The sequence below is a fragment of the Melozone crissalis genome, unplaced genomic scaffold (genome assembly GCF_028551555.1).
Source record: "Melozone crissalis strain CALT ecotype California unplaced genomic scaffold, PUWL_Pcris_2 ptg000006l_1, whole genome shotgun sequence".
In the NCBI taxonomy this organism is placed as follows: Eukaryota; Metazoa; Chordata; class Aves; order Passeriformes; family Passerellidae; genus Melozone; species Melozone crissalis.
In genome coordinates, this window is record NW_026535784.1 from 20,923,601 (window position 1) to 20,941,549 (window position 17,949).

A 17,949-nucleotide genomic window follows, 5' to 3' on the forward strand; every position below is an offset into this window, starting at 1 on the left:
TTCTCACATGTAGTGTACTGTATGCCTCACCACCACAGCATTCTCATGGTCAGAAAAAAAGATGAGAAAATTTTCCAATTTATATTTTGAAATCCTGTTGGACTGTTGCACAAGCAAATGGCAAAGCATTTCAGTGTATGAGATACCAATAGAACACTCGAGTGTGTTTTTTCCCCCATGATTCACAAAATTGCCTTGCTTGTATAGTTAGATTTCTTAACATGTTAGTAGCTGCAACAACCAAAAGATGACAGGCCTTGGAGAGGTGTTAATGATGTTTGAAGACCCACAGATACCAAAAAGAGTGAGTCAGTGCTTTTTTCAGGCATTACATTTTTAAAGTTGTTTTGGCCACAAAGAACTTGTGTGGATAATGAGCTTTACTGAAACTGGCTGTGACACTTTGTTCTTAGTTTTTTTCTTTAAAGGTAGTTTCAGTGATGTAGTGTACCATTGGATTTGCTTCTCTTGTGATGGAATTGAAATACATTCCTTCTGTTTGGAGTTTTTAGGAGTTGATTGTGTCTTTGTGAAAGAGTTTTCCTAGAGTTGTAGCCAACATCCTGCATTTTCCCAGGACTGGGTCTGCTCCCTTTCAGATGACTTTTCCCTTCAAGGACTGCATCAGTGGTACTGAGTCTGTTGATAGGGCCTTGGGCTATATTCAGAGGTAATTTTACCTTACAATTGCTATCTATTGGCTACTGATGTTTTAAAATAGCAGTTTTCAACTGCTCTTGATTTCCCCCTCTTAAATAAAATTCTCAAATGGGTATAGGATACTTTGTCTCTTTTAAAATTACCCTTCCTGTGTCACCACATCTGCAAACTTCAGGTGATGTCCCATTATAGCTACATTTCTATAACTGATGTTTCTGGAGAATTGAACTCTATTCTGTGTCTTTGAGAAAGGTGGTTTTCTCTCTTTTGCTACGTTAAAATGTAATTTTTGAAATGTAATTGAATACTACTTGGACTTTACTTATTTTTGCAACACTAGGAATTCAGAGATAACCCACAAATCTGGCTCAAAAAGCAGAAGACAGTAGTATGTACTCTTTCACTGTATATATATATATATATAAATACACTGTATATATAGGTTGAGTCTCATAAGAAAACACAGTAATAGTAATAATGTAAATTTCCATATTGCATTTATTTTAGACAAAAAGACAAAACTGAGTATCTGAAGCAAATTCCAAGGGAAATGATGTAGTAGTATGAACTACCAATAATGCGAAAGTAAACATAATTCAGCAAAAGGTTTATTAATATTCTGGAGTAGCTTTTTATAAAGTCTGTTATTAGGTTTTTTACGGGTACCCTTCTAAACAAAAGTAATTTCACTTCAAAACAAAATGTTTGCACCTGCTGTAGTGACATAAACACTGTGGGAGCTTAGTATTACCATTTTGTGTTTCAGCTATTGAAGTTTGTTCTCCTGCTTTGCAAAATATTAGCAAATCCATCAAATGCTCTTTTCTTCTTAACAAAAAACTGGTTCTGTCTCGAATTTGTCTGACTTTTTTGGCTGAGATTTTCACTGGAACTTTGGAAGTGTTCTCCAGTTATTGCAGAGTGGTTCTCCAGTTCTGTCAAAGTAGTGTGATCCTTCATCTTGCTGGAATCAGTGCTTTCAGAGGTTGTATTTCCTGTAGGCTTTTGTGGAATTGAGAAGGAATATGCATCCTCATCACCCTGATCCAGTTGGAAGGGATCATTTTTTGTGAATTCTGACTGTGTTTTCCCAGAACTATGAAGATGCAGCGGAACTGCTGTAGGACTACAAGACTGCTTTTCTTCAGGCAGGCTGTGATTGCTGCTTTCCTGCAATTCTGTGACTCCATCAGAATTTTTCTCATCAGAACCTCCTTGCATTTCATCTGCACAAGCCTGCTTCTCTTGTGGTAGCAAGTCATCTTCCTGTGTAACAAACATGAAATGTTTTTTAGCTGTGCTTTCAGGCAGCAGTTGAAGAGATGATTCTTGGCTGGAATGCAGCAGCGATGGTTTTCTTACAACCTCATTCAAACCAGTATCAGTGGGAGCAAAAATAAAGCCTTTGTCCTCAGATGTACTCGTGTTTCTTTGTAATGTAATGTCTGCTTCGCCATGATTCTTTTCAGGGAAATTCCTGGCTGTGTGCTCATCTGTGCTTCCTGCTGGTGCATTTCCTTTTTGTTCTGTGTGACTGAAGGTGGGAGAATGTTGTGGTTCTCTGGGAAGCAGAGAAAGCTGCAGTTCATCCTCTTCAGAAGTTTTCTCTGTCTCATATTTGGGAAAAGGTTTTGATTTAAGTACCATGTTACCAAAATCTGTACTTTGATTGTGGAAAGAATCAGAAATAGTGGACTCTGCATTAATGTCTGCTTCACCATGATTCTTTTCAGGGGAGTTCCTGGCTGTGTGCTCATCTGTATTTTCTGCTGGTGCATTTTCTGTTTGTTCTGTGTGACTGAAGCTGAGGAAGTGCTGTGGTTGTCTGGGAAGAAGAGAAAGCTGCAGTTCATCCTCTTCAGAAGTTTTCTCTGTCTCATATTTGGGAAAAGGTTTTAACTTAAGTACCAGGTTACCAAAATCTGTTCTTTGACTGTGGAAAGAATCAGAAATAGAGTTTTCTTCTGTTGACTCTGCCTTAATGTCTGCTTCACCATGACTCTTTTCAGGGGAGTTCCTGGTTGTGTGCTCATCTGTACTTTCTGCTGGTGCATTTTCTGTTTGTTCTGTGTGACTGAAGGTGGGAGAATGCTGTGGTTCTCTGGGAAACAGAGAAAGCTGCAGTTCATCCTCTTCAGAAGTTTTCTCTGTCTCATATTTGGGAAAAGGTTTTAATTTAGGTACCATGTTACCAAAATCTGTACTTTGATTGTGGAAAGAATCAGAAATAGTGGACTCTGCATTAATGTCTGCTTCACCATGACTCTTTCCAGGGGAGTTCCTGGTTATGTGCTCATCTGTGCTTCCTGCTGGTGCATTTTCTGTTTGTTCTGTGTGACTGAAGGTGAGGGAATGCTGTGGCTCTCTGGGAAACAGAGAAAGCTGCAGTTCATCCTCTTCAGAAGTTTTTTCTGTGTCATATGTGGGGAAATCTTTTGTGTTAAATACCAGGTTACCAAAATCTGTACTTTGATTGTGGAAAGAATCAGAAATAGAGTTTTCTTCTGTTGACTCTGCATTAATGTCTGCTTCACCATGATTCTTTTCAGGGGAGTTCCTGGCTGTGTGCTCATCTGTATTTTCTGCTGGTGCATTTTCTTTTTGTTCTGTGTGACTGAAGGTGGGAGAATGTTGTGGTTCTCTGGGAAACAGAGAAAGCTGCAGTTCATCCTCTTCAGAAGTTTTCTCTGTCTCATATTTGGGAAAAGGTTTTAATTTAAGTACCATGTTACCAAAATCTGTACTTTGGTTGTGGAGTGAATCAGAAATAGAGTTTTCTTCTGTTGACTCTGCGTTAGTAAAATAATCAAATGTAACTGGAATTTCTTGACTTGAAGAACTAACTGTATCTGGATCTGACACGCTCACGTGGCCACTGCTTTTATTGGTGTAAGTGGATGCTGTTTCCTGCATGGTGGTGTCTGATCCATAATTAATAGTGGTTTCAAAATAGGCACTGTTCTCATCTTCATTTTTCCCAGTCTGCTGAAGTTCAGCAGTATTGTTTGGAGACTCTGGTGGTGTTACAAACTTCTCAGTTCCACTGTCTGTGTTGGCTTCATCTAGAGGTGACTGACACACTGGCAGGTTGTCACTGACACCAGAGTGTTCCACTTCAAAGTCTGCTAAAGAGCTACAGTCACTCATTGTGAATGGAGTCCCTTCAGCTGAAGAACTGTCACCAAATATATCGGCTGCAGCATCTTTTTCATCTGAATGTATCCTTTTACAGTCATGCTCTGTTGTGGGAAAGTTGTCTATTGTTTCACAGATGTCTAGCTTCTCAATATCTGCATCTCTTCTGAAGCTACTGGGTGAAATAAAATCTCCAACATCACTAGATATATTTTTGTTGCCATTTAGACAAAGTTGTTCTTCACAGCTTTGCCTTCCCTGCATAAATTTTCTAGTGTGCCTGGGTTTTTTATGTGAAAGAGCACCTTTTCTTTCTGGAGAATCTGGTGTAGCTTTTGTGATCTCAGAGTGCAGCAGACCAGAGTTGTTTCTTACTTTGCTGTTTGGTGTTATTTCGTTGCTGTTCTGGTAATCCGTCCTTACAAAAACCAGTCCAGTATCGTAAACATTTATGCTTTCATTACTGTCAGTACTAGTTTGGGCTTTTGAAAACACTGGCATTTTCTTCATGTTGATCTCAGTATTGCTTTGTTTCTGGTACTCTGCTTTGGGATTTGGTGAATGTACACCACTGCCAGTGACATTTTCATACACAGTAGAAGCTTCTGTAGGAAAAGTCCATGTGTTTCTTAAAGAATTCTTATCACAATTGAACATATTACGCTGCATATTTGTTGGCTTGCTTGCAGAAGAGTCTCTGCTCAAGGTTTCATCTGAAAACGCTTGGTTAGAATATGTGTGTTCTGAACCTGAATTTTTGTTCCTGCGCATGAGTCTCCACAGCCTCTCCAGGTAGGGTCTAGCAAAAGCACCCAGACAAAAAGCACAAACAAATGTAATGACCACAGAGAGGGAGACAGCCAGTGCAAAGTTTGGCTCTGTATTTTTCTCTCTAAAAAGGGTGTCCCTGGTTTTTCTAACCAAAAATGCTGACACTTCTTCTTTCACCTCTATATTGTAAATCGGATATTTCTTTTTTGTTGTATTAAAAAGACACAAATATAATCCTTCAGCAGTTTTCTCAGCATTGTATATCACTAAATTATTCATTTTATCCAGTTTCATATGAGGAAGACTGTGAGTTTTTGAAATTCTGCCCTTAGGTGTCCACCAAGAGACTCCATTGCCTGAAATGAAAGAAAATACAAACTCAGTCTTTGTTAAAAGCATAGTATACTTGGGTATGTTGTTAAGAATATACTCTGGACTATCTTTCATAATTTTAACAGTTTATTATAAGCCTCATTTTCCTTTTATCCATCCTAAGTAATTTTACATGGTATGAAGTCTGTTAAAGCATATTACAGGCCTGTCCCAACTGCCTCCCATCTAAAAACACAGTACATGTGGGGTCTTAATCGTAGACTTTACCAGAAAAATGGTAATGTGAGGAAGGAGGTCACTGAAATAATCTAAGCAAGTTCAGAGTTGTTCTAGAAACACCTCCTGATCTTCCTTGTGGAAGAGACATCTACAGCCAGCTGCTCTGCAGCCTGGCCATGGTCACTGTGTGCAGCTGGCGGATAAAACATCACCTCTTAATTGCCAGTGTTTCAACCACTGATTTTCCTGTAGTTCCTCATCTGACTGCAGCAAAAAAAGTAAATCAAGGGAATTTACACAGACTGAGCAATTGTTCCAAACCTGAGTTTGTGTGGGCCATGGCTGGTTGTTGTCTTTTAGCAATTTGTTTCAAGGTTGCATTTTTGGCTTTGTCTTTGCATCAGCTTTCATTCCCATCTGAGTTTTGCTGCAATGCAATGTGTTGATTTAATCCAGGTTTCTGTGACTTTTCTTGTAAACAGAGCAGGTGGCATTTCTGATGGGTCCTGCATATTTTCATTGGGGATGAATTATTCCCAGGGGGAAAGCCTTACCACCTCCAAGTGCTATTAGGCCATTAGAGTTAAACCATTTTGCCTTATGGCACATGGCAAATACGCCTTCTGCTCTGAGTTTGGTCTTAGTTTTCCATCTGCATAGTAAGACTTGGCTCTTTAGATTTTGTTGCTTATATTCTCAATGTTCTCTATCAATTTTAAATGTAAGTGAAGTGTGTGCTACAGTGGCTGTACTTCTTTAGAAGAACTAGAAATCTTTTTCCCTGCCAATAAACCTTCAATTTATTTTGCTGTAACTGAATACTGAAAACTATTGCATCCTTCTTGGTTTTCTACATGCCTCAGAAGTGTCACCCTGCTGTTAGGTCCTTTGTTTCAGTCCAAAATGAACCGATACATTTGCAATGCATTTCTTACTGAAACTTATTTGTATGGAATTTAGCATCACTTCCTCCTTTAATGTAAGAAAGGAGATGAATACTCAGGAAACCTAACTTTCAAATATTCCAAGCAGAATGCTACTTTCTAATGAAATATTTTTGCATGTTAAATTGTTATTCAGTTATTTTTAAACAGTGTCTTTAGAAAGACACTTTAAAAACCAGATTTATTTGATCATTCTGCGTTCATTTGGATTTTAGTAACATTTGAATGGAGTGCCTGATTTACATACCCCTTATGTTGTCCAAGTTACAGCTCAGCACTGATGTGTTCCCTGTTGGGATTGTAGCCCTTTTGAGCAAAACATTGTCCCTGCAGTTTAAATGGAAGCTTGAAAGATACAGCAGAGGTTTCTGGGAGTTGTTGGCAGGCTTATTGTAGGAAAGGCTCCATTTCTGCCTTGTGGAGTCAAAGACAAAATGAAAGAACTCTTTAAAAGCATTTAGCCTGCAGTTAAATATCCAGGCATTCTTTGAGAAATACACTTCAAGTTGAAAAAAGTTCAAACTGATTAGTATTTGTGGAAGAGGGATTGTCAGAGCATTTTCACGGAGATCCACGACCTATTTGGAAACAACACAGAATTAATTTGATAAGGCTTACAGTGGAATTCTTATTGCAACATCTTACAACAGTGTTTCAGTGTACAAGCACTTCTGATTTCTGTGAATCTGCTTAGGATTTCAATAATGTTGTACTAAGCTTTTTAATGTAGATGAAAAGGTTAAATGGTGGTGTTTAGATTTCTCCCATTGTAGACTTACCTCTGTGTAAATAGGGAGCTGCAGAGCTCTCGCCGTGGAAGGAGTGGGGTTAGAAAAGGACATGTGTTGTTATGGATTGGTTTGTGGCATAGAGAAACTGTGAATTTATGGTTATATCTATTATATTTCAGCATGTGTGTTTTCCTACATATAAAAAGGAAATATATAAAATATTATTTTCACCATTTTCTCTAGTTTTTAAATTCTACACTAGTATTATAATCAGAACCATATAATCATGCTGAATAGTTGGTAAATAATATCTTTAATGATTACCATAAAATATTGAAACAGCTGTATTGCTTTAAAACCTGTAATTTGTTGAGATCTCTGAAGGCATCTGGATGAATTTTCGTTATCTTGTTGTTTTGCAGGTCAATGTCCTTCAGCTGTGAGCAGTTCTGAAAATCCTTTGGGTCAATCTGTTCTATGGCATTGGATGACATATGGACAGTTTGTAAAGACTGCAGGAGGCCTAGCCCTAGGAAGAAAAAAATCCCTATTTTACATTTCATATTCTTGTTTTCTAAACTGCATCAAGTGTCTTTATAAAATTCTTTGCCACAAAATTCCTTCCATTCCTCACTATTGCAATGAGTGGCTGCAGCCTTTGTGTTATGGCTTTCCTAGTCAGGGGTTGTCCCATTCTAAAAGCTGCATAGCATCAACAGCTGGCACATTAAAACATTCACAGTCAATGGATGTCTTAAAAATTGATACTTTCATAAAAGCCACTAGCATTTCTTTGTGCTATCACAATGATTCTGACTTTGATCTCTGTACTTTGAGCAAGCTTCTCTGGAGAACTGGAGGTAGGAGAGGAGTGTGAAAAGGCTAGAGTATATTGAGTTGACAAGATCCAAATATGCTAACTGCAAGTAAAAGACAGAGATGCAAAGGTGATACAGTATCTCCTATCCACTTGCATGTGCAGTTTCATGGGAGTTTTTCATATGTGGAATTACTTGAACTGTATTCCTAGAATGTAAAACCAAATGAAAACAAAACCATGTTGTTGTCTATGCCTATCTGCCTGTGAATTATGAAGCATGACAGTATATTCTTCAGTGTATCCTAGCTACAATGACATCCACCTTGCATAAGGATCACTTTTGTTTGCTGGAGACACCTAATTGTTTTGAGGTGCTGTGAAGGCTGCCCCTGAAGCTCCAGCCTGCAGGGTCCAGTGGAAAGGCAGGCACTTGAACACTCAGCATGCCCACTGATATTCAACACCACAGTGCCACTCTGAAGGGATTTTTGATCATACAGTATTGTTGAGAAGCTACTCGTTCTTAACAATTTTGCCCTTGGTGTCACCTTGTTTTCCAGAAACCTCTTTTCTCAGACAGCAGTTCTGTTTGCTGAGTAACTGATCTTTGGGTTTATTGTGAAAAGCAGAGAGGATGATTCATTCCTGGTATAAAACTAGAGGTGGGTGATAGGAAAGGCATACAGAAGTTCTGGCACTTCATAAATTCATCAGTGTACCTACATGAGGAATTGTACTGTGGCTACTTCCCTGAATTTAAGTTTGTGCCAAAAATATACACTGGTATGGCAGGAGTGGGCAGCAGCCTTACTCCTGGGGGGAGGTAGGGGAAGGGTTTTGCTGTGGGAAACCTCTGGTATAGAACTGCATATTGTGTTTTCTTTCCAGAGCTTAAACCTCAGAATTTTAGTGAAGTACTTTGGACAAGAATAAGGTTCTGAACATGTATTTAAATGAATATAGGATTTAAGTATAACTTGAAATATGGTGGTACCATGCATAGCAATTTGAACTTAAAAAACTGAGTCTCTTAGAGGATTGATCTGTCTGACCTTCTGAGGCATCCTATAATGGGCAGTCATATTTATCTAAATCCAACGAAATAATTTTTATCTATATCAAAACAAATCAAATCTTAATAGATATATTTTAAAATGTAAGCTTTTCTGTACTGTCTATTCAGATACCTTGTCTATACAGACACTACAAAATCATTAAATGAAATGGATTTCCTGTGTGCCAGAGAATTATTTAATAGCAGAAAAGGAGAAAAACTGAACTTTCATGATCCTGTGTAAAGGCAAATATATTATCTTTGTGTGACTTTGTGGGATAAGTGGCATTTTTGTTTGTCATCACTTGTCCTCCTGTATTTTCAAACTCTCATTAATCTGATGGTGTTATCAGACATCAATAAATTCTACATATTGTATAGGACAGGGCTGCTCATCTGGTACCTTCTGCTTTATTTAAACTGTTTGGTCACTGTGACTCATCCCTGGATGAGGCTGAGCTGCCCAGCATAGTTCAGTGACCAGCAAAGCTCTTCTCAAAGTCTCTCGAAGCCTTGCAGCCCTCTCCTGTTACTCGCTGTGACTGAGTATTAAACAACAATAAGCAAAATTGTTAGTAATAAACAAAATATGTTTTCCTGTCTCTGAAATACCTAAATACAGCAAGTTTTATTTAAGAGTGTTGATTTCCTTCTGAAGGGTAGTATGAAATTAATGATCTGTAATTATTTTGGTGTTAAAGTTCATGACTGGGATGTGGAGGCTGGTAGCTTTCCAAAGATCCATACTCCCCCTTTCTATACAACAAGTAAGAATACTGCTTGGGCTCTTACAGGATAAAACTGGTTGTATTTGACTGCTGTTAATGCAGTACATTTGCTAACACTGTAATAAAAAACCTAACAAAGTAAACAAACAACCGATTTACTTCTGCCTCTGTATTTGCCAGTGGAACTTCCCCTCACCTGAAGTATAATAAAATGACAAAGTCACATTCTGGATTCAGTAAGATGTATGAATTATATCCAAAGCCAACCTACCCCTTGGGAATCAAGTCCTTAAAGATTTTTGAAATGCTTACCTCTTGGAACCGTATTAAGATTATTTCTTTCAAGTGACAACACTTTCAAAGCAGGCAGGAGACGATCAACAATGCTGTAGTTTTTAGACCTGTGTGCAGGTGCAGGCATTTCCAGTGTGAGGGTGTGGATGGCATTACCACTGAGGTTTAGAGTTTCTAAATTGGGTAAATTTGTACAAGTAGTTAAGGTGAGTTCAGAAATCAGGTTGTTACTGAGGTTCAGATGTTTTAGCATCCACTCTTCATTTCTTCCATCAGAGCACACAAAAGTTTTAATATTATTGTAACTCAAATCAGCTGTTACTGCCGTTTGTGATGTATCTTCTGGAACAGCAGACATTCTGGTGAAAGAGCAATTGAGCAAGAGCTGCCCATCCCACCGGCACTCTGAACGGCGATGTGTAGCAGGAAGGATCCGCTGGGACTTGGCTCCCACTGATCCAGGAAGATTAAAGTAAAGGACCACAGCTAGGACATGCAAGTGATAGTTATCCATAGTATCTATATGTAAAACGTAGAATTATGGTTAAATTCAGCACAACAAGGATAGAAAGCATAAAGAGTTTGACATTACAAAAAAATCAACACCGAAGAACCACAGCATTACCAACATTCTGCCTTGAGCATTCAGTTTTGGAGTCTTATTTTCAAAAAGAGCATTCATAAACTGGCAACCTCCCTCCTCCCCCATCTATCCCAAAAAACAATTAGAACCTTTTTTTTTCCTTTTCCAGCCTTTTGGACGAGAAACACAACTTCTTGGGAGCTTGAGATCTAACAACAGTGGAGACTTTTGAACTCTGCTTCAGGTATTGCACACAATTACACTGAGCAAAGTCCACCACATACAATCTATGACAAACAGGTGTGGAACAATTTTTATACTTCCAGCTCTATCAGTAACACAACAATGTATTTTTAATGAAAAACTATATTCTTACAAATAACACTTCTGGACTGCAGCTGCATCTTAGAATTTATTGTTTTATTTCAAAACAAGCATTTGAAATTCTACTGCCTTTCACCCATTGGAACAACCACCACACTTAGAGATGGTGAGAGCTCTTCACATGCAAGTTGTTTCAGCATACCCAGCATGGCATTTTACAGAGGCATGTAGAATACACTTTATACATGCAGAATCTTAAGTGCATCTGTGGGACTGAAATAAACAGTGTTCCACTCAATGTTTTAAATACATATAGAAAAATGTACTTAGGCAGTTAGAAGATAAACAAGTAAATGCTCAACAGAGGCATGTGTGGTACCAACATTTCTCAAACTGTATAATATAAATATAAAATATATTAACAATACATAGTGGCTAGCAAATTTGATAATATATTTCATTTGGTATTTTTATGATTGGTTTTGCTACATTTTGACCAAAAAAATCCACACTTCAAAAACAATTCTGCAGATCATGATTTAAGAGTACCTTTGTGACAAATCTTTCAGCTGCACATTGCACACAGTATTTTAAAAAGAACTCTTGATAATTACAAGAATCCAATACTAGCATACAGGCAGTCAGTATTAATCAGTGAAGAGCTTTAATACGTGTTTAACCTACTTGACCAAGGTAGTATCTGTTATTTTCAACCTGTACTTCAGCTTTGAGGATGCCGCTCTTTATAATTTTTAATATATATATGTTTGCATTTGTATACATAAAGTGACAAACTTCCATTAGCATGAGAGTGAAAATTCTAAAAATGTTAGTCCATTTCCTCCTCTTAACTCTAACAGATACTAATTGAGGCACTGCTTAGCAGCAGAGGTGGGTGTAAAGCAGCAAAATGTGTGTCAAAGTGTTTAGTAGCTATTAACTCTGATAAAACTATGAGGTCCATGATGGAAGTATGCAAAATATTAGTACTTCCCCACAATCTTTAATGTGAGAACTCTGTGGTTTTTGCTACATTATATTCTGCTTATTCTGTTTGTCAGAACAGCTCCACTGCTGTCCAGCCCCAAAAATGCAACAACTACTGAGCACCAAAATCTCATTTGCCTTTGAGCAGTGAGGGAAATATGACTCCTCTGACCTCCCCCATGTGCCATAATGCCTGACTGATGAACACCCCTCCAAAAATCACTTCCACCCATACACATTCTGCATGAGTACTTACTGCCTGCCACTAAATTCAGAAAGGACCTTGGATATTAATTTCTTGTTACAGCAGGAGCTGATTTGTGATTTATGGAATCCTATGTACTTTGAGCACTGTAAAACGTGGGTAGATAGTTTATCTTCCTATAACACATAATCAATTCTGAAGTTAATGTGTAAAACTCACATAATTTTTAGGTAAAGAAGTGCATGCTTATCAAAAAACTTGTCAAAAAGCTGTTACAAAATCACTTTGAGACCTCCAATATTAAGGTTACTTGACGCTACTGCAAAACAAAGCTGTTTTAAACTGAAGAAATACATGGGGTGAGGAAAGAGGGACTCTTATAAATAGCTGGTCTATTTTTAGCACAAAACACCTCACTGCTGCCAAAGCAGTTGGAAGACTCTAATAGGCCCCAGTTCACCATAGTTTCACTGCTGACAAATTCTGGTACACATGTATTTACCCTGATGTCCTACCACCTCATTTATTATTACAGACCTGCAGTTTAACTTTTGGATTTAAAGTTTTGATTTTCTCAGTAATGCATCAGTACTGACATTTATGAGGAAGGAGAGATCTATCTCAGACACTGCTGCAACAGTTATACTCAGATTATTACCTATTGATTAATGGACTCAGACACTATTCACATTAGAACACCCAGGAAAACATTATTTTTGGGTAGTAAGCAAGTTGTAAGTACGTTTTTAAAAATGTACTTTTACTATAAACACGTTTTGTAAGTACTTCACATAAATTAAGCAACTGCAGAATGCATTAACTGCAGATAGAATGGAAGTTCAAGCAACACTTCAATAACCACAAGACTACTTCAAAATGCAAGTTAAATTTCCATACTCTGTATTACTTTGCAAATATTATTTATGATAGCATAATTTTTTAACAACGTGAGAACGAATACATGGCAGAAATAATGCGATATTTTAAAGTGAATCTGCCACTACCCCTCTTAGTACACATCTGGTAAGCCACCTAAGTTTGGGGTAAATTAATGTATCAAAAAGAAAGAAAAGTCTGCCACTTCAGCCATCCTAGGAAAATCTATTTCCAACAAGAAGTTGACATTCCTGTGGAAGTACTTGAGACGTAGGACAAAAACCTTCCCTAGAGACAACTGTAGGCAGTAGAGCTGTTGCCAAGATCATGTTCTTTACATATATTCTACTGATCCCAATTCAAGGTACTTCAGTATGCATGTACACTGAAAGCTTACAGATTCAGTGCCACCATTGCAGCTAACAGCACGATGACCTAACATTGCTGACCGTAACAGCCTTTCCTTAAAAATACCATGTAAGAAATGTTAGTATAAACCGCTGTAAAAAAAGAAACCCTGGAAGGCATGCAATTACTTCCTATAGCTCTATGTAAACACCAAGAGGCCCGTGCCAGGAACAGCTGTTTCAGTGCGTGGCTCCACAGGGGTTGGCAGAGGTCTGGCAGCCCATGTTGTGCCCGGTGACCTGGACCTTGAAGAGCGTCCCGTCGGCGCACATGCACAGCTTGAAGCGCAGCCAGTTGCCGTTGTTGAACTGATCCCCGTAGGAGGAGCTCGGCAGCCGCGTCGGGCTGACCATCACGCTTCCGTTCAGGACGATGCTGTTTTCCTATTAGGAGAGGAAAAAATTAAATTGGAGAATTACAACTTTTAATGTAAATAAGGCAGATTGTTTTTGAGAAGGACAAACTGCTTTAATGGATAAGTAACATCTCTAGGATGGCTGTAGAATCAACAATAATAAAAAAGGTATGTGTACAAATGTTTAATTTTTAAATGAAAATTATAGTGATGCCTATGGATTTCTAGTCAGCAATGTACTTTGCTATTCCAGTGGTGGATTGATATGGAAAAAGACAGCAGTAGGGTGACTTTTCATGTTATATTCTTATTAGCAATTGCAGTAAATGTAAAATATGGACATGAAACAGGCAATTGAATTCATACATGAAATTCATTCACACAATACCTCTATTCTTATCCTTTTTTTCCATCACTCCATATATACTGCCATCTTATCTCCAAAAATCTTAAAGGAATGCTAGTGAGTCTTACAGCAGCAGCACAGAAGGTAATGCTCCAAACTATATGCACTGCTCGTCTGGCAAAGGTTGTCAACCCTGGTTAAGCTTCCAGAGGAGATTTACTCCCTTTGGTATTGATGTCAATAGCTTAGCTTTAACTGCATAGTAGGTTTTTGGTGTCTTAACAGTAGTAAATCAGTGCTACCTGAAGCCACTCAACCACTACTTAACAGCAAAGTAATAAATCATCTATTTAAATCCTACTAAATATATTGACTTTTATGCATGAGTAATTTATATAAAATTTGAAGCTATATAAAGCTACATCAGTTTACTATCAGCCTAAATTTGAAACTAAGCTGTTAAAAAAAATTGCTTCCATTTGAAGTACTTACTGCTTTAAGTTCCATGTTTCCACCCATTCGAAACTCAATTGTCTTGCCTGTGATGAAAACACCTTCATTCCCCCGGACAATGGCACGACCATCAACTTTTATGTTTAGGTCACTGGTTGCATTGCTGGTAATCTAAGAACACAACCAACAAAACTGTATTATGGATTAGTGAAAATGTGCCACTTGTGTTTGTCTGAGTAACTTTAATTACCCTGAAAGCAGTGCTGTGCAATTTAATAAAAAACTTGAATTTCCCTTCTGCCCACTAGCTTCTGCATATTTGTTATTTTCCATGGTGAATTTCAAAACAGAATTTTGGAAGGTATGTAAAATTAATTTTTTGTATAAAGACAACAATTCATATGACAATTTTATGGGATACACAGCTAACACTTGTACCAAATATGGGCTTCCTGCTAAAACAGATTATGTAAATTTACCCCTCTGTTTTCACTGAATCTGTTCCTCCTATCTATTTATAGTTGTGTGTGTTTTTTCTGCAACAAGGTTGCTCAGTGCTTCCAAAGGCACACTCAACCCCCTATAAAACCACTAACTCTGCTCTTACACAAACAAACAATGGGCTGTATTCTCATTACTTACAAAAAATAAGAAACATACCCTCTCTGTAGAGGCCTTTTGTACATTCAAGATTTTAACTCCATTTGGCAGATGAAACTCATGAGTTTCATAGTCGGTGCTGAACAAAGTATTTTGTGTTCGTGGGTCAACAAATTCCATGCCAATATCACTGGTGATAGAAGTTTTGTCTTTTTCCACGCTAAGCTTGGTTGTTCCTTGCTGAAATACAATCTTCAGAAACAAAGGCATGAACTTAATGATGTTTCAAATGTAACATTTATCAGCAGTGTGAGTGTAATTCTCTAGTGTTGCTCACACACTTTCAATTCACGGTATAACTTACAGGCTGATTATTGCCGGTGATCACCAAGTCTTCGTTCCGTCTCCCTCCCACAGTGCTCTTATACAAGGGATGGATAACGCCCATGTCAGACACCTGCTTGAACCGCAGCAAGCCACTCTCATGGAATTCCATGCTGTCACAACCATTGGGACCAATTCTTATCACTGCCCAGATAACCAGGGTAATCTGAAAGAGAAACGCATTTTCAAGGATTATGTTGATTGTTCAGATCTTCCTACCACAATTATTTCATTAATTAGATGTTTTATTTGAACAATTAGTAATGCCAGTGTTAAAGTGAGCTTTAAGTGTGAGTTGACTTTTGTTTGTTCCTACTGAAAACATCACAACACATTTAATTATGAAAAGCATTTTAAATTATTTTTAGACTTACTTGAAACAGTGACTGAAATTATTTTTATATATATTATATATATGAAATAGATATGAAATATTAAATCACATCCATACTTATATATTTTTTCTGTTTAAGGGTAATAATTAATTAAACAAATTTCCTGAACAGTTCAGCTTGGTATATAGTATGTTGAACTGCAAGAATGCATCCTCTCAGATGGATGTGCAATTATGAAAAATAATTTGTTACTTCTCATTGAACACGCAATAAAAATGTGATGATTAGAACAATGAAGCTTTAAATTATAGTGGCTTGTTAATTCTGAATGTTCACATACAGCTCTGTAACATAAAATATAACCATGTTTTATATGCCATATAATCCTGAATGCATATGTACTAATAACACTTCTCATGAGGTGACCATTAAATACTCATGCCTGAACTTACACCATTCTTCCATCTAACCTTGCTCAGACTAAAAAAGAACTAAAAAGAGAGAAGAAAAATGAGAATCTCCTTCAGTATGTTTTAAGTCCTCAGCCATACTGGAAACTTTTTTTTTACTGAACTGTCAAAATGAAATACGACCTAATGTTGCTTACACTATAGCTATTATACTCACAATCAGATTGATGACGGCCAAAATAAAAAGAACAACAATCACACATATGGCCAAGTTGCCTTTCCTGCCACGTAACCCTGTCTTATGGAGACGGTCTTCATCAATTGGGATGTATCCTGCTTTGAAGTTACTGTTGTGCTCCTTATTAACATTCCTGCGTTCCACAGCCTTCTCTCGCATAGACTTCTTCACCGGGCCGTTAGAGCTTTGCTGTAACACAAGGCACGGGTCAGCTTTAAAAGGCATGCAAATTTGCTACAATGGCACACACATATGTATGCAAAAACCGTAAATTGACTAGTGGGATATATTGGATCTTACGTTCAGTATTAGATTTAAGTCTGGCACCTACCTGGCTGTCAGAATAAGCGCTTAGAACCACAGCAACCTCTGCTAGCACAATGACTTAAGTTTAAAATCCAGATACTTTCAGACAATATATGGCTTTATATCTCATTTTTATCATGGCAGATAGGAATTATTAATTATATTGTTACAGTTAATAAACTAAAACCAGCTACCAAGAAATTAATTACCTCTCAGGGTATTGTTTACCTCTCAGGGATGATAGAGGACATAACTGGCAGGTCATCTGCCAATACACAGGATTTTAGTTGTGCTCATATGTGATAGACTCCCAGTGACTATTCAAAAAGAGAGTGGTGGATACAGTTTTTAAATTAGTTTGACAGCACAAGGTTTGCGTTCAACTCCTGTTGCTTGCATGCAGCATTGATAAAGATACTATGAGGCTTCAAACCTGGCATGGGGCACTTGGCCAGAGTAGCTTTCATGTAATAATCTGAAGTTATGAGATTGTAAGGGATATCCTGTCAACGTAACAAAGTAATAGAGGAAACTCTTGTAGGTATTCATAGTAAAAATAAACCTTTAATGTATTTTCATAGCTGTCCAAAATCTTGTTCCACTTCCCTTGAATGGAACGGTTTGTTATTCAGGGATTCACATCTTCAAAGGAGTTTGATCTTTCGGATGGAATTAAGTTTGTTCACTTGAACCCTAAAACTACTCCTTAAGTAACTACACTTGCACATATCCACACTGATGCAACGAGTAACAACACCGTATTTTCTTCTGCTGTTGAAGAACTATTAAGAGATTGTGTTGACAAAGGTGCTTGACCTGGACGAGTCTGTGGAGGCTTCGCTGCCTCGGAGATGTTCTGGACTCCCTGTGACCCTGCCGAGCCCACAGGAGCTGCGGAGCCCCGCAGGCACCCACGGCTGCCTCCCGCCCCCTCGGCAGCGCCAAGCGCCCCGACAGGCGCGGCGGCGGCGTCCGCGCACCGCTCCAACGCCAGGCGCCTCACACAGAGCACAAAGTGTTTCTGTCTGTCACACACCCACGCCTGCGGGCAGGACGGCGCCGTTCCGGGCCCCGCCCGGACAGCAGGCTCGGGCCGTCTCTCCCCGAGCCCGTCCCGTCCGGGCACAAGGCGGGAAGGGCCACCCGAGCGCCGTTTCTCCCCTCCCCAGCCGGAGCACTCCGGCACCACACCAGCCTCGCCCCCCGCGGAGAAAATGGCGCCCCCGCCCGCGCTCCCCCTCCGCGACCAGCATCCCCGGCCGGACCGCCTGCTCCCCGCGGCCCCGCTCCCCCCTGGCCCCGGCGGAGACGGCGCCGCGCCTCGCCGTGCCCGCGTCCCGCTGCGGACGGACCTGCTCGGGGGCGGCCGCCGCCATCTTTCCCCGCCGCCGCCGCCGCCGCTGCGCGGGGCCCGCGAGCGCCCCCACGTGCCGCTCCGCGCGCCGGGTCC

General features: G+C 39.1%; 2 protein-coding genes across 2 annotated transcripts; both read right to left on the reverse strand.

Moving 5' to 3' along the window:
• Positions 1-1,422: 1,422 nt before the first annotated feature.
• LRRC66 (leucine rich repeat containing 66) lies at positions 1,423-10,203 on the reverse strand. The gene is made up of 5 exons (XM_054291678.1): positions 9,708-10,203; positions 7,153-7,322; positions 6,310-6,640; positions 3,184-4,922; positions 1,423-2,103 (listed from the first exon to the last, which is right to left on the reverse strand). Exons 1-5 carry the CDS (start codon positions 10,201-10,203, stop codon positions 1,423-1,425), a joined length of 3,417 nt encoding a protein of 1,138 aa, XP_054147653.1.
• Positions 10,204-10,671: 468 nt separating this feature from the next.
• Positions 10,672-17,920, reverse strand: SGCB (sarcoglycan beta). Its single transcript, XM_054291710.1, has 6 exons — positions 17,852-17,920; positions 16,173-16,382; positions 15,191-15,376; positions 14,887-15,078; positions 14,266-14,397; positions 10,672-13,455 (listed from the first exon to the last, which is right to left on the reverse strand). Exons 1-6 carry the CDS (start codon positions 17,873-17,875, stop codon positions 13,252-13,254), a joined length of 948 nt encoding a protein of 315 aa, XP_054147685.1. The 5' UTR covers positions 17,876-17,920; the 3' UTR covers positions 10,672-13,251.
• Between the last annotated feature and the right edge of the window lie 29 nt (positions 17,921-17,949).